At 46.8% G+C, this 16,753-nt stretch overlaps 1 protein-coding gene across 1 annotated transcript; it reads left to right on the top strand.

Moving 5' to 3' along the window:
• The first annotated feature begins 5,437 nt into the window (after positions 1–5,437).
• LOC119399888 (U4/U6 small nuclear ribonucleoprotein Prp31-like) lies at positions 5,438–16,099 on the top strand. The gene is given in 14 exon segments (XM_037666767.2): positions 5,438–5,848; positions 6,648–6,705; positions 6,782–6,865; positions 7,677–7,774; positions 8,474–8,580; positions 8,884–8,935; positions 9,245–9,362; positions 9,527–9,601; positions 9,604–9,683; positions 10,099–10,316; positions 10,552–10,624; positions 13,591–13,719; positions 15,115–15,210; positions 15,926–16,099. Coding segments are annotated over 14 exon segments (1,467 nt in total). The 5' UTR covers positions 5,438–5,674; the 3' UTR covers positions 16,031–16,099.
• Positions 16,100–16,753: the final 654 nt, after the last annotated feature.

Genomic DNA, 16,753 nt, shown 5'->3' with positions numbered 1-16,753 from the left:
CGTCGTATCGAGGAAGCTTTCGGTTCCTGCGAAAAAAAAAATGGTAATAGCGTGTCATGCTTCTTCACAGGTGCCATCGCTCCAATGCCTCTGCTGCAGCTGTAGTTGTGCAATATAAAGAAGTCGGTTGCAGCCTAAGAATAAGTTTATGTAAGCTCCACCTACTGCCGTCGCTGTACCACTCAGAGAGAACTTGCAGGTGCCCCATCCAATTGCATTTGCTCATTTCCGTGACGTCGAGCACTCTTCGGGTATTTCGGCGAGCTGATTTTCCCATACAGTTCGTGTCGCTGGTTTTCGGTCGAGAAACTCGAACTTCTCAGAAAATTTCAGTAAGATTCCGCGACATCACTACACGGGGGAACGTAATACTTTAAGTAGGGACGACGAACATTTAATTAATAATATGCGTAGTATCTGCATTAGCAGCGAAAAAATACTTACGGTTACAACGGAAACCACGTCAGGGGCGTAGCCATGGGGGATTGGGGAGTTCCAACCCCCCCCCCCCCGAAAATGTTCAATTTTGCTTGCGTATATATATACATACAAACGCAGGCACGTAGATACATACAGTATGGCTGACCCCCCCCCCCCCCCCCCTTCCGAAAAAACTTTCTGGCTACGCCCCTGAACCGCGTCGCACTACTCTTGGCACCGACGAATGGCAGGCGCGCGTAGTTCTAAGGGCGGAGCTTGTATGTATTCTTAGGTTGCGACCGACTATAGATTTCCTGAGGCAGCAATATCTAGGGATTTTAGTGTGGTGGTGGCGATGACAGTGGCTGCCAATATTCGACTGTCCGTGAACCAATAGGTGGCTTAATTGCACTTACGTCAATGAAGCCGCCATGTTGTTGTACCAAGCACGGTGGGAAGCTAGGTTCGTGACGTCACGAGAATGTCATCAGCACATTACACGCAGGTTCTATGGTTATTCAGGCACAGATGTGTCACATATACACGTTCCGGCCGCTTCTTTATCGCGTTAATAAGGTTAACCGCAGCAACGAATAAGCTGCGCTGGCATGGTCGCATGCGCCATGTTATATAGTACCAGTACCCTATAGAAGCTGCTTGTGACGCATGCCATGCGTACAAATTACCGATTAGGTTATTTCAGAAACGCAGACGTGAACAGTCGCACTCGTTGAATGGTGACACATTTGCGTTTGTGTATGCAGTTGACAACATAATCACGTCAAAAAGTGCCACCAGGAAAATTAATGAGAGATGGGTGGAAGGTGTTTCTGCGGGAAATCCAGCAACTACCGGTATAATTCGTGTCTTATAAGATATCATTTGAGCGCGCAGACGTAGCACATATTTAGTGCGCATGAAGTCAGCTGTGTTTACTCGTTTTACTGCATGGTTCGAGCAAGTTTGCAGTTAATGAACGGATGACTCACCCATGGTCCCAAAAACAAAGGCAGACGTAGATCTAGAGCTTTTGGTAAAGAATTGGTTGGTTAGTCGGGTTCTGACGGAATGGCCCAACCCACTATATAGGGGACTGGTCATGAATCGCGCGGCAGTGGAAGTTGTGAAGAAAAAAATATAAAAACAAAAATTTAAGAAAAATGGTTTTTAAACACACAGAAATATCAGAGTGATGATTTCTTTCAGGGGCGTAGCCAGAAATTTTTTTCGGGGGGGGTTCAACCATGCTTTATGTATGTTCGTGCGTGCGTTTGTATGTGTGCGTGTATATATACGCAAGCAAAATTGAAAAATTTCGGGGGGGGGGTTTGAACCCCCCCAACCCCCCCCCCCTTGGCTACGCCCCTGATTTCTTTTAACCAGACTCTTGCGATTTAAATACAATTATATATTTAAAATAGGCCCAGTCAGAATTCTCATTAAATGAGAAAAGAAATTAGCAAGGACTCTCATAATATCAGCACGGTAGCCTCCTTGATGAATGAAACAACATTATTTATAGTCCTGCGAAGTTCATTCGGAAATCGTAAAATAAAAAAATTCGGCAGGTCCCACGCACCGTGGGAATCGATGTTATGCGAAGCATGCGCCGGATGGTGACTGTGGTTAATTTTTCACATTGAGCGAAACGTTACGGAATGACGCTAGGGAAATGTGGAAGTGGCATACGCACACTCATATGTTGAAGCGTAGCACATGTATTTTATAACCAGTTGTTTACATGCAGTTGCGTAACGATGCCAACAGCAACATGGATGTTACCAACACCAGACGTGGTAAGCTGATATGTAGTGCTTATATTCTTCAATACTGGATAGCGCGAATCCGAACAAGACAAAGAAGGAACACAGATGCACAGGACTGGCGTTGCTCGCAACTAAGTTTAATTCAGGAATGTTTCCCTAGATATACGCACAGCCGAGTGGAGCGCTCAGACGCACTGCAAGTACGGTACAGTCACAGTTACAGTTGTAATGCTTATACTTGTCCGTTATTACGGAGAACGCACGCACGTTTCACGAACCGGTGTGCATGTGTGAAAGGGGTTCTTGAAAGTTCTTGAACAAGGTCATCATCACCTTGATCAGTGAGCCCCAGGAGAAAAGCTCGCTGGATTTCAAGCAAGACGGACGTGCCTGCCGCGATGTCCTGGATTACTCCTCGTACCTCTCGCTGACCGGCGCCCCGTGACGGTCTCCTCGCCCGCTATACCGTGCGCCGCTCATCGACGGGGCCTTCGCCGCTTCGCCGATGTTGTGCACCGTGCCTCTAGCTGTGTTTCGCGGACCCGTCCCTGAACTCCCGTGACCATTTCCCAATCTTTCCTGTCCTCTTTTCTCTTCGTTGGATGGATGTGCTCCTATCACTTTTCTCTCTATTTTCTTACTATTCTTTTATTCCCTCCTTACCCCCACCCCTACAAGGCACTGCGCCGTGTCGCCTATAGGCAGACAGAAATTAGGTGCCTTTTTCCTTTCCTGAATAACCACTGAAGAAGAAGAAGCCCCAGCAGCTGGACCGGACTTGTCAAGCGGATCCGTTCGTGATCGCGGCTACGAGGGGTCTAAGTGCAGCGAAGTGCGAGGTATAGTACAGCTGCTGGAAATCCTGGATGCCTCTTACGATGAAATGATCTATGATGTCTCCTATTCTGAATGTGGCAGCGAGGTCTTTTGATGCCCTGTCTACATCCAAACCGTCTTTCACGCGGTATAAGGACCAGGCGTTGTTGGGTCGTGATAAATCAATGTTGAAGTCACCGGTAATGATGAGAGGCCTGGTTCTCTCGGAGGATATTTTATAGGAAGCATTGATCCCGGTTTTTGCGTAATCCACATGGTCCACGTTGCGGACCAAGTGGATGGGGTGGATGGTAGTTGAGCGTCGTTGTTGTTGTCGTCTGTGCATGGCTCATACCCAATGCAGGGGATTGGCCGAGTAGAGGGTGCATTTTCAGGGGTGTTCTGTCTTCAGCTTCCTCGCTTTCTTTGCGTCCGCCGTGGTGGTGTAGCGGTTACGGTGCGCGGCTGCTGACCCGAAGGTCGCGGGTTCGATCCCGGCCGTGGCGGTCGAATTTCAATGGAGGCAAAATGCTAGATGCCCGTGTACTGTGCGATATCGGTACACGTTAAAGAATACCAGATAGTCAAAATTTCCGGAGCCCTTCTCTACGGCGTCTGTCATAATAATATCGTAGTTTTGGGACATAAACCCCAACAATTTTTATTATAATCACTTTCCTTGCGTGTCAATGTGTGTGTTCGCGGTTACTGTGTTGGTTGAGACTGTATCACCTGTGGCACGTACCCGCATAACATGAACTGTGGTATGCGGGTATGTGCCACACGTAACTGAGAGAAAGGGTTTCATGACGTACGCGACAGCTATTTTGCGTTATTCATGTCATGACCAGTGAATCGTGTTCGTCATACACTGATCCCCTGCTAGGCCAATTTTGGTATATTACAAGTTATGGAGACGACCAGGAGAGCGCCCAGACGTAGGCGGCTAGATAGATAGATAGATAGATAGATAGATAGATAGATAGAAAGAAACGGCCAAAGTGCCTGAGGTTCGCTAAGAAATGCTTCGCATTTAATACGGCGTCACATATACGTCCCTGCTGCAGTGACCTAGTGCTGACGCCCCTAGGAAGAGTAACACCAATACAGAAAGCTGAAGCCGACGTTTTCGAAGACGCCTCTGCAGAAGTCGTTGCCTTCTTGCTGTTACTGGGGCTGCTAATGCATGCGGGAAGGGTTGCTCAATGCATCCGTTTGTAGAGTTCAGCGTCTTAACTATAGGCACTGCGCACAGGGTTATGGCGCTATTACGGTTATCTAGCGGTTATGGCACTCGACTGCTTACCCGAAGGTCGCGGGATCGAATCCCGGCCGCGGCGGCCGCATTTTCGATGGAGGCGAAAATGTTTGAGGCCCGTGTACTTAGATTTAGGTGCACGTTAAAGAACATCACATGGTTAAAATTGCCGGGGCCCTCCACTACTTTCATAAGCCACGGATGTGGCTATTTCGCGCAAAGAAAACACAAGGGGAGGGTTCCTCATTATCATATCGTGGTTTTGGGACGTAAGACCCCAGCAATTACTATTAACAGAGGGCGAGGGGTTGGCAGTAATATTTACCAGTGAATATTCATTTTAACGAGTAATATTGACCAGTTTCAGGCTTTTTTCGTAGCATTACAGTCAGTAAACTTATGTGAGGTCACACTACACCTGCATGCTGGAGTCATACCGGTCGTTGACGTCCTTCCTGCTGGTCGACACATTGATCTCAAAAAACGACGTGCTAGACTCTACAAACCCTATGAGGCCTTTTTCAGTCATACAGCCATAATAGACTCGTTATCTGGTTTGCTTGCGTTTCCTTTGTTGACCATGCTGATTGCTGACGAGAACACCACGTTGATGGCGCGAACGCCACGTGCAACTGTTGTGAGAGCGTTAAAAATGCCTGTTCTCTGTACCCACTAAGGCCTACCTTTTTTTTTCTTTTTTTAAATTTATACCCCCTTGTCGGCACCATATGCTCACCGCACAAAGTTCTCGCCAAGTTTTGAAATTTGGCGGGAGCTCATCCGCGGATTTTGTTGTGGTAAGCGCCACGCATTCACACCGTCCGCTAGAGTGAAGAGGCAAGTACTTACAAGACGTGTTTTTCGCTCCCGGAACTTGAATCCGGTGTTTGCGGCCATTTGCAGCACAGTTTCGTTCTTCCATGTTGAACTCCACGGTTTCCAGAGCTTGTTTGCATAGCCTTCGAGATTTGTAACTGGCGGGACTGGGGACTGTCGCCTTGGACGTAGTTTTGGACACCGTATGCTATAAATGTTTATTTTTTTATTGTATGTGCACTGACGTAGTACAATATGCGCTCTTATTTGTGCTTTTACTTTCAAAATGAGAAAAGTTTTACGAAACCAACAGCCCTGCTAAAGTTGACCGTACTCTGCAACAATCCTTCCAGTTTCGATTTTGCATTGCAGCATGGACGATCGCGCGTTGGCTTGAACGTCGCCGCAACGTTTGTGTATGTGCTCGCGAAAAGCGTGACTTTTGCGGTTTACGCAACGTGTAACCAACCAAACCGTTCCTGGTTACCCTCCGGATCGCGTTTCCCCGCAGTCTAGAAGCTACACTTGACGCAAACGAAGTCGCGGTTCGTCCAGATTCGGCACCTCTTCCGACACCACCGAGCGTTGAGCAGCAAAGATGTCTCTAGCTGACGAACTGTTGGCCGATTTGGAAGACGCTGGAGACCTCGAGGAGGACCAGCTGTATCAGCAGGACACGCACATTCAGGAGGTCGAAGATGTCATACCGCTCGAGATCGACACTAAAGTCAAGTCGGTGCGTGCGATCGCCAAACTACGGGACTCCGAAGAGGTGAGATGTGCGTGCGCGTTCGGAACGCGGTGAATGTGTTGGCTATGCGTGCTTATTTCCTTGCGTCGGGTCCCTCGCGGGCCTTCTTGAAGAAACAAGCAGCGTAGGAGATGAGGTGTATAACTTATGTGTGTTCACCTGCTGTTTAAGGCGTTGGCTACGTCGCATTGCTGGTCCTTGTCGTCAGATGGTTTCGTTTCGCCTGTCACCTGCCCTGCTCGGGAGAATATGTTGCACAGACTGTCGAAAGGCACTAGTGTTGCTTGAACACAGCACTTATTTTCATCGTAGGATTTAGCGCCTGTTAAAAGTACTGTGCGAACGCTGCTGAAACTTCAGCACACTGGAGCAGCTGTCGCATCATCTAGTTTCCCGTTATTTTGTTACGCTGTTTGCTGAAAATTGCACGACAGAATGTGCGATGCGGCGTGTGCCAGCTCACTTGTTTTCATTGCTTACCGTAAATTTTCTCGCGTCAGATAAAGCGTGAACCCTAGCTGTGTGTTCTTTTGTCTCGCGTGTTCTGTAGTCATGGCAACGTGCCACGGTCACGTGATGCGATTTCACGAGTTTCCATGGCAACGTTACCACCTGCTGCGCCATCTGTGCCGACGTTATTTTGTGGTACTTGCGCTAGGCATTAGGTATTGCATTGTGATTTGCTTTTTTGTGGCCATGGAGATGATCCTGTGACACTGTGAAAAGGGGCATGCATGCGTACAAGAGTATAATACTTAATGTTGACTAGCATCCATACAGTTACGTTGTTAACATCACAAAACTTGCTTTCCTCTTATAGCTGGGACGTGTGATGAGTGAAATCAAACAGAAAGTGTTGCAGACCCGCAAGGAAGAAGGTACGTGTGGTTTTTCCGGTGCCTAAAGAAGCTCGATTCCTCATTTGGTTGCTGACAATTCTGCTTCGCTCTTCAGTGACTGGCCCTGTTGAAGCTGACCCGGAATACCAGCTCATTGTCGAAGCCAACAACCTCGCCGTCGAGATCGACAATGAAATCAGTGAGTGAACTGTCGAAGATGTTGTACACTTTAAGCATAACAACATCACTCACTTCCCACATCGATGAAGCACACGGAAACATTGAGCGTTGTTGTGGAAGTTGATATCACTGATTGTCCACAGCAGCCTTACGTCATACCACGCTATCTATTGTTGAATGCAAATGTATTAGTTTACCTGCATTTACTGTCACTTGCTCTCGTACTTCGAAAGTCAGTGTTATCGAATTTTAAAGCACCCCAAAGCTGCTGACGTGAGTGACTTGCGCAGGCTTACTTTACAGGTCTTGTAATGAAGGGTAAAAGTGGACATGTAGGCCCCTATGCAACTGCACTAGGTAGTTCATGATCCAAGCTTAAGAACTGAAAAATAAGACCTGCACAGTTACAGGGCATGGGCCAAAGCATGTTGAAACGAAGTGCGTCCTGTCTTTCTCGTCCATATCTCATTTTGCGCTGCTCCTAAAGTTTAACCCCGTAGGCCAACCAATGTCCACATTTATTTCGCACGATTGTGAAATATCTACGGGCAGGTTGGCATCAACTTTATCATGAAGGTGACCTTTTTTGTACCTGCAAAAGTATTGCATGCTTTTCTGGACCATTCGGTGTAGGGGTTACCTAAAGTTTGTCTGGGTGGCAAGTACTTTGTATTTTATAGCCTGGCAGCATAAGTGGGTGGTCGCTCTTGCCAGCATCCACTTTCTCATGTTGATGTAGGCACCTTTGAAAATAGGGCACGAGTGAGCACGACCAGGTACATATGTAAGGCTGTGTTATCTGACCTGTTTTCGCAAACTGCCTCCTCCAGACATCATTCACAAGTTTACCCGAGACAACTACCAGAAACGATTCCCCGAACTCGAGTCCCTCGTCCCAGGAGCCCTGGATTATGTCTTGACAGTAAAGGTATGTGTCACAGCGCTTATTAAGCACGCAAGTTTAATTAAGAAAAAAAAGAAATAAAAGAAAAGTGCAAGCACATCTCGAAATTCAATTTCATTTGCAGAATAATCACAGCTTGGTGGCTTAAAGTGTACATTGTAACTGAATGATATGTGAACTAAGAGCTCTAACTTTGTAACCATCCTTTGAAAACCTTTCTTTTCGTACATCATGCCTGATGAGCAAACCTTGGTCAAAGTCCCATTTGACAACATGGACAAGACAGCGATGCTGGCCCAAACATCCGAGTTGAGAGGACACATAGTGTTACGGCATCTGGCCTCGTTTGTGGTAGTGCTCGCTAAAGCCAGTAACACAGCAAGTCAGGCTTTGCTAGGGGACCATTGCGAGGAATTGGTTCCCACCGTGCTAATCTACTTTTGTCAAGACGTGTAACTGACCCCGTGTAGCCAATTCTCTGTTTTGCCTTTCATAATACGTAAAACGCGTTTGTAGACAACGTGGATGTTTGCTGTGTTGGCAAATGAAAGCTGAAGATAACTTTAAGATGTAGAGTCGGTGATGCCCCTCCCACCCTCTCTTAGTCCTAGTTGCCTCCTGGGCTGTTTCACAGTACATCAGCCATCGTACAGAGCTGTCGCGCACACTTTCTGCCTTGTGTGCAGTTTTAAAATGTTTCTTGGGGGTGCCTTTTCTGTGCAGGAACTCGGCAACAGCTTGGAAAAGGCCAAGAACAACGAAGTGCTGCAGAGTTTTCTGACGCCTGCCACCATCATGGTCGTCAGCGTGACAGCTTCAACGACACAGGGGTGAGCAGTTTTACTGATTTATTTAGTCGTACTGTTAACCCTCTGTCAAGGGCCATCCATTACAGGAAGAGTACAATGAATTAAGTTTACATAACACACAGACATTTCACAATGGTCATCCAGTAAATTACTGGTGTTATTAATCTTGCATATTATGAATTTTTGTCTGTACATATTCATGTGCATGTCACCTCCACTTGAAGCAGCAGTACTTGCATGTTTACAGAAAAGACGTCTTCTGATATCTCTCTCCATCGTTCTCACACATCTTTTGTTTTGTTTTTTCTTTTTGTGATCATGCAGGCAGCTGCTTTCACAAGAAGAGTTGGCCACCATCTTTGAGGCGTGTGACATGGTAAGCACTGACAGTCAGAAGAGCAGCACATTACAAACTTTTTAGAGCCATCAACAAAAATATAAAAGGAAAAACTGTTCTGGAATTTGGCATTGCTAACACTATAATTTTGCAATGGCATATTTAGATTGCAATGCTTGTGACATCTTGACAGCTAAGGGCATCATCATGCAAACTCTTATTTATCCTAGTGACGCTTCTATGCCTTGCGTCTCTTATGCACTTGAGATTTCTTGCACAGCATAACATGCTAAGTGGCATCGCTCCTTCCTGTGCTGCAACCTGGTGACCGCAGGCAACATCTTGCAGGCTCTCGAGCTCAACGACTTCAAGCTGGAGATCTACTCGTACGTCGAGTCACGGATGTCGTTCATAGCGCCCAACCTCTCTCAGATTGTCGGAGCGTCAGTTGCAGCCAAGCTGATGGGTGAGTTACGAAAGGTAGTTCTTTCCCGTCGTCGGCTGTCGTGTTGCTTTCGAAATTAATGTGGAGTTTGCATGACATTTACCATGTTCCGTGTCTTGCTTGCGTATCTGAATTCCTGTGAATCGTTCAATCAGCCAATAAGTTGCTTACTTTGTCTACCTCAGGTGTGGCTGGTGGCCTGACCAACCTATCCAAGATGCCCGCCTGCAATGTGCTCGTGCTGGGCGCTCAGAAGCGCACGCTTCAGGCTTCTCCTCCACAGCCGTCATGCCGCACACGGGCTTCGTCTACTACACGGACATTGTGCAGAACACGCCTGCCGTGAGTTGCAGTACCCGCTTGCTCTTAATTGTGTTTCACTTGTGAAACTTGCTGCTGAGAAAGTCAATGTCATTCTGATTTGTCAGAGATGACTAGATCGAAGGAGTAGGTCTAATGACAGCTGAACAGTGTGTCGAGTCTTTTCTTTCGCTCAGTAACTTTTTTATCATTATGCACCAACTAGGTCCTCGAAAAGTCCTTTTATGAAAGAAAAGCAATAGGTCAGGCACGCACACTCCAAGCTTCGCTCGCCCCCATTTTCCCAACAGGGGATGGACTCCTGAATTTTCTTTCAATGACTGCACCATGCGTGGCCCTCTCGAGAACTGGTTCGGAGAATGCAACCACATTGAATAGACTCTATTGTCACGACGTAACCACGCTTCCCCACGTTCCCGCATCTCTTTATCTTCAGGACCTGCGGCGCAAGGCCTCCCGGCTGCTGGCGGCCAAGTGCGTGCTGGCCGCCCGCGTGGACAGCTTTCACGAGGCCCCCGACGGCACGGTGGGCGTGTCCCTCCGGGAGGAGGTGGAGCGCAAGCTGGACAAGCTCCAGGAGCCGCCGCCCGTCAAGCAGGTCAAGCCGCTGCCCCCGCCCATCGACCAGAACCGCAAGAAGCGTGGAGGACGCAGGTCTGAACCTCTCGAGACGCTGTCCCTCCGTGTCCTTAGAATTAGTTTCACATTTTAAAACGAGGCGGCAATTTCACCTCAATCTTTTTTTTTTAATTGCCACGCTGTGGATATTTCATCCAAAAGCGCAAGTTGTTCAGCATTTTTATTCTTTAACACCAGCTATACAAAAAGGGTCGTTTGCAGACCTTTTAAGGCTTTGTCCCTAACTGGAGGGTATGCATCTTTTCCGCAGGGTCCGTCGAATGAAGGAGCGATTTGCCGTGACTGAGCTCCGCAAGCAAGCCAACCGAATGAGTTTTGGAGAGGTGGGTTTATCAGTCTCACTTTCCTATTTTCTACTTCCTACTTAACATCATGGAGAACTGTAGTTTTCGCTCGTTGTCAGCTGTGATCACATACAATGTGGTATGTAGCTCAGTTACGAGAACTTGCGACAATGCATCTTCTTTGAATCACATCATCATGTGGCACAGCTTGCATCCTGCAAACACAGTGTTCAAAATGCTTCCAACCTACTGATGCCTGAACAAATGTCTGATCACGGGAAGTACAGGCGTACCTAGATGTGTTGGATCTGAACAGGATCACAGAACAGTTTAATATGCTAGTAATTCTTTGTAAGAGATATGTGCCCCTTGTAGGATGCTTCGCTGCATGGTGGTTATTTTGTTGTTAGTACACTTCAACATTTTACACAGCTGCGCAGCAAAGCTTGCTAATGGAAATCAGTCGTTGCACAGCCCAAGTGAGCGCCTTGCTGCACAGGCCATCCATGTTAGATATGCAACTTGCTCATTTATTAAGGCCTTAGATGCTTCATTATGCGCTAAAAGTGACCGTCGGTGTCAGCATTGACGGCATCAACGCGAGTGATGCAAGAAATTGTCATCGTGGCATCACAGTTCGCCAGATTTTGTGACGTCACATGATGACACCATCACATGACATCGTCGCTTCTTCAAAGGTGTGCCGATCATGGAAGCACTGCAAAACCGATGTGAGCTGCAGAAAGCTTATGATTACTCTGATCCCAGAGGCAGTGCAAAAAACTGCGAAAATCTTTCGGGTGGGTTCAATACAATCGAGTGAGAAGAAAAAGATGGCCTTCACCTTCTAGTCAGCTCAAGGAAATGCATAAGGGACCATGTGACTTTTTCTCTATGGCATAAAATCGTTTCAAATTCAATGCCTTGTTTGACGACATCTGGTATTATGTTGACGAAACGTATGTCCAATGACACGAGAAGCGACTTCGATACCATTAGGACAAGCACACTTACAGGGGCCTAACCATCATATCAAAAGTGCCTCACCGCCCTTTTTGATGAGCAATCTATAGCAAGCTCTCCACATAAGTGAAATCTCGGTATAACGAACTTCAGGGGACCGCGGAAAAATGTTCGTTATTCTGAAAGGTCGTTATAGTGAAAGCCCAAAAATTTACCGTAACAATAGAATTTCAGTAACGCAAACGTCCTACCTTTGCAACGGTACGTCCTTGAACTCGTTTCTCACAACAATGCACACGTGAACGTCAGACAAGGCACGTTTATTTGAAATAGTCCGTGATCGTTTTTTTTTGACGGGTGCAGCACAAACTCTGAGTCACGAACGATTCTAGGCCGTCCGCATTTTTATCCGCCGCTTCGGTCGCTGTTCCGCTTTTTTCTATGAATATGCGGAGTTTCCTCAAGTAGTCCAACGCATCTGTGGCCGACACGACTCGTCGCGATCTTCGGGTGCTACCGTGACGTCGTCCATGTCATCGCTGCAATTCTTTAAGGCCCGACTGCATGCACGCGAGTTTTGAGCGACGGCCGACAGGATTTGCTGTCGCGGAGGGCCATCCATCGCCGTCGCTTGTCGCAGGGGTGCAATCGCGAAACGATGCTATTTCCGATTCCACACGGCTGGCTGATCGCGCTGATAACGCGGACGGACCGTCGTTCTGACCACTGGCCAAGCGCGAAAAGCACGAAAGGCATTGGAATCTGAAATAGAATCGTTCCGCCATAGCATCCCAGGTTTCTGGAAAGCCAGAAAACATCGTCGCCCGGAAGTGAGCATGACCAACGTTTATTGTTCTAGTAACGTTGAGCATGACGATATCCAACAACATGGCAGCATCTCTGACCCTTGCTTCGGTTGCAATTTGCTCGTGATGCTTCTAATCGGCGCGTACTTCAAGGAATGCAAGTTATAGACTACCTTATTTACAGCCCCATCTCACGCGGAGAGCGAGGCAGCGGCCGTATTTTGTCGTTATTTATGATCGACGGTTCGTTTTGATGTTTCGGTGGTAGCTTGCTGCATTGGTGGTAGCTTGCTGCAATGTCAACATCGTCGTCGTGTGAGGTAGCCCTTCTCCCTGCGAAGCAACAATGTGAGGCGCTGCGGCTTTTCTTAAACGTTCTATGACAGCAAGAGGAAACGTTGTCGAGATGCGCCTCGTGGACTAACCCCAACATAACGCAGTTTGCAAAGTGCGACGTAGCGTAGGCAGCGTACGCTTCCGGGCGCCCCATGGGATCACAGACTACTGCCGCGGTTAAACATAAGATTGCGAAAAAAGGAAGTCCCGAAACGCTTTTAAGGCATCTTTATCTCAAACAAGACAATAATAAATTTGGCATGTTGTCATTCATCTACTCTGTAATTCTTTTTCGTAATTTGCCTGCGTGCGCGCAATAGTTTTCAATCGAGCAGCGCGACGGAGCCCGTTTGTCGCAGTCGCCTTCGCTCGAAAGTCGCGTGCTATGCATGCGGTTGGGCCTTTAGATGCGTTGTCGCCTCCGCAACGAAGGGAAAAAAAAAAAAGTTCTCCGCCCGCGTCTTTCTCCTCCCGTGCCATCTCAGGTTTTAGCGGGAGGGCGTCCGCTCTTCGCACTGCGTCGTCTGCTACCTTACAGATCTGACTGCCATGACCGATACGCTGAAATCTACGAATCCTCGCATTTCGGGATATAAGTTCGTAGTACTGAGGTGTTGTTAAGATTACACGGGAATTAAATAACGATCATTATTCTGAAATGTTCGTTATTCTGAAGTTCGTAGTAGTGAAATATTTTTACATTGAAACTATAAGCAGTCGCCACGGGATTTCTTAAAAGTTCGTTAATTTGAAATGTTCGTTAATGTGGTGTTCGTTGTAACGAGATTTGACTATAAAGTATGGGGTCGACTCGAAAGACTGTTAGTTGTGTTGTACGTCTTCTTTCTCGTAACTTCTCTGTATCACTGTTTTTCTTTTTCTTTTTTTGTCCCCTTGCAGATTGAAGAGGATGCCTACCAGGAAGATCTCGGCTTCAGCTCAGGCCAGATTGGAAAATCCGGCGCCGGCCGGATCAGGTCAGCTCAGGTGGATGAGAAGACCAAAGTCCGCATCTCCAAAACGCTCCAGGTGAATGACGCAAAACATTCTCATTACGTTCTATGTCCTTTATGTTTATTGGTACGGCGCGTGCTCTGTACTTAACGTAAAATCACAAGCAAGCACCCCAGCTAAGTCGAAATTACCGGCAAAGTGGAGGAGGAGGGGGTGCTCTTCGGAAGGGCACCAAAATTCAAAATGGCAGCCGCAGAGTTTTCCCGGCAGAAAAAAAAAAACTGAGTGCTTGTGAACTTCCTCAGAAGTCTTCTCTCTCTCGTTCATGGCATGGCACATTACGAGGGCTCACAAACACAAAAAAAACACTGAAAACGCGATCAGATTTTGGGAAGCATTATTGAATGGAAGTACCACCAATAAGCCAGTGCAACAGCTGTAAGCAAAAAACACAGATCTCGGAGGTCTTGCTCTTGCTGCCTACGTCATCGTTGGTAACATCTTGGAATACAGATCTCGAACGCTATGTTTTTGGTCGCGGAACCCTGCAAATCGTCGTGGGTGTCTTGCGCTACGTTAGGGGTGCGATCATTATGTGGGGAAAAAAAATCTAGTTTTGATGACAAATTTCAGGCGTGTGCGCATAGAGATTGGGCTGCTAAGCAAGATTGGATGGGATTCAAGCAGGCTAGTGCTACATGGACGCAATGCATGATCAGGGTGCAAAACGGGAAGGGAGTGGGGCGCTTTCCGAGAACTGCGTGCAAATTTGAAATTGGCAGTGAAATTGGAGGGGGCACTTGCACGGAATTTTACGGTAGTGTGTAGGACTAGGCTAATGTAGCTCTTTGCTGTTTTTCTGTAGAGTGTTGCCCCATGTTGTGCAGTGTGTATAAACTTTGTTGTCTCACTGAAGTTATTTTGCTGGCTTTTGTGTGGCCACATTTGCCCACAGTACATGCTGGTGATCCCATACCAATGCACACCTCCATCGCGGGTTGCGCATTGTAATACTTTGCTGAAATCTCATTTTTGAAGCTCGCTGCTATGCTTGCTTTATGTATCGTTAAAATCATAATTGTAACGTCACTCTCCTTTCTACACTTTATTAAGCATCTTTCACCTCTCATTATATTTTTAATCGAGGGCTTTCCTTAACCAGGATTCTAGGTTTGGTGTTACCGAACCAAGTAGGGGGGGTGTACATACACCTATTTGTAATAGCATCAGTTGCGAATGGGTGTGTGTCTGTGTACAGTCACCATGTTTGTGTAATGTCAAACAAAGCCAGCACCTCTTTGCTAAGCGTTTCATGCAGATCGCAGTATTTATAAAAAGGTGCCGAATTCTTCATTTATGTTATGCAGCGAAGTGCCGACTTGTCTGAATATTTGTAGGAGCACAGTTATTTATAATAGTTCACGCACATGCGATTTGTTCAAACCTCATGTACTTGGTCCTGCTTTGCAGAAAAACCTCCAACGGCAGCAAGTGTACGGTGGCAGCACGACGGTCCGGAGACACGTGTCCGGTACAGCTTCGAGCGTTGCGTTTACGCCACTTCAGGTGAGTGCCGCGTCGAAGTGTCTCATTCTTTACACCCGACTAAACCAGGCCACGTTTTACGATTTCACATATGTTGCATAGTGCGGCTCGAAAAATATGTTGAGAAAACGTTCTGTGCATCAAGTCCTTTAACCCTTAGCTGGATTTCTACTGACGACGAAAGGATGCCAAAGGGGTACTTACTTCAAGGAGGAGTTTGTACCACAGACAATTTCGTGAACTGCAAAACACATTTCGGATTACTTCGTGCTTAGAAACTGACTACAGGGTAGTTACACGTCAAGTTGTGGTTCTCAAGGCTTGTTGGTACAGCATTCTTTTAAGTGTGTTCTTTAGTGCAAGAACATATCCTGCGCTATCTTACTTCTACATGTTCTTGTAATATAATAATAATATCTCAGGTTTTACGACCTAAACCACAATATGATTATGAGGGACGCCGTAGTGGAGGTCTCCGAAAATTTCTACCACCTGGGGTTCTTCTTTAACAAGCACCTAAGTCTAAGTGCACGAGCCTCCAGCATTTTGCCTCCATTGAAATAAGGCCACTGTGGCTGTACATGTTCTTGTGGTAAATTTGTTTAAAGGTACACATCACACTTCTACGTAATTACGTCTAGCATACTTTCTGTTCACATTAACCTTCACATTGCTTGTACAGTGCACCAGTTCAAATGTACCACTTGTGTCGTTCACTCCTGAAATGCTGTTTCAGGGCCTGGAGATCGTCAACCCTCACGCGGCTGAATCAAAGGCCAGCGACAGTGGCGCGAAGTATTTCTCCAACACGGCGGGCTTCCTCAAGATTGCCAAGCAGTGAACAGCGACGCTTCTCCTGTCCTCCCCCTATTTGTACATACAGGCGCTGAATAAACTCCAATTACTCGGCGTACACAGAAAACGCTGCTTATTTTCGCCATCTCTTAAAAGACAAATTATGTATGGCAAGGCTCAACAATTCGCAGCTGGGGTGCCACAGCTCTGTTCTGTATCAAGTGAGGAATAGGTATTTGGTAGAGCAATGTACAGTCCTCGCAATGTGGGCACCTGTAATAGAGTGCAAGGCGTACAGTGTCGTACAGACTGAAGTGCGGTTTGTAGTTTGTGCTGTACTATAACTTCCTCTTGTGGGTCCATATATATACAGTCGTTTGTTTTCGGGTCTCGTAGTTTTTTAATTTGGAGGGTAAAAATCGGGTGCTATTTTACCGACCGATAATTGGGGAGATATCGGGTTTCTTGTGGAACCATTCCGAAATTCAGGTTTTTTTTGGTTAAATACACGGACGTCCCAAGGAATACATTTATGCAAATTAATACGTAATAATGACACTACACACTCTCTGAATTAGTGCTCCATAATCAGAGGTAAGCGTGCTCGTTTGGTGGTTGGTTGAGAGCTGTGTGGCGTCCACAGTGCTGCACGCACTATCGACAAAGCAGTGAAACGAACTATGCATAGCTCACTAAAATTTACTTAACCCAACAGGATCCAAGTTCCTTCTCCAGAAGTCCGTTAGCTATCGCATGTGCACCGAAAATT

This window comes from Rhipicephalus sanguineus, chromosome 7, assembly GCF_013339695.2.
Source record: "Rhipicephalus sanguineus isolate Rsan-2018 chromosome 7, BIME_Rsan_1.4, whole genome shotgun sequence".
Classification (NCBI taxonomy): domain Eukaryota; kingdom Metazoa; phylum Arthropoda; class Arachnida; order Ixodida; family Ixodidae; genus Rhipicephalus; species Rhipicephalus sanguineus.
This window is presented reverse-complemented; position numbering and strand designations above follow the sequence as displayed.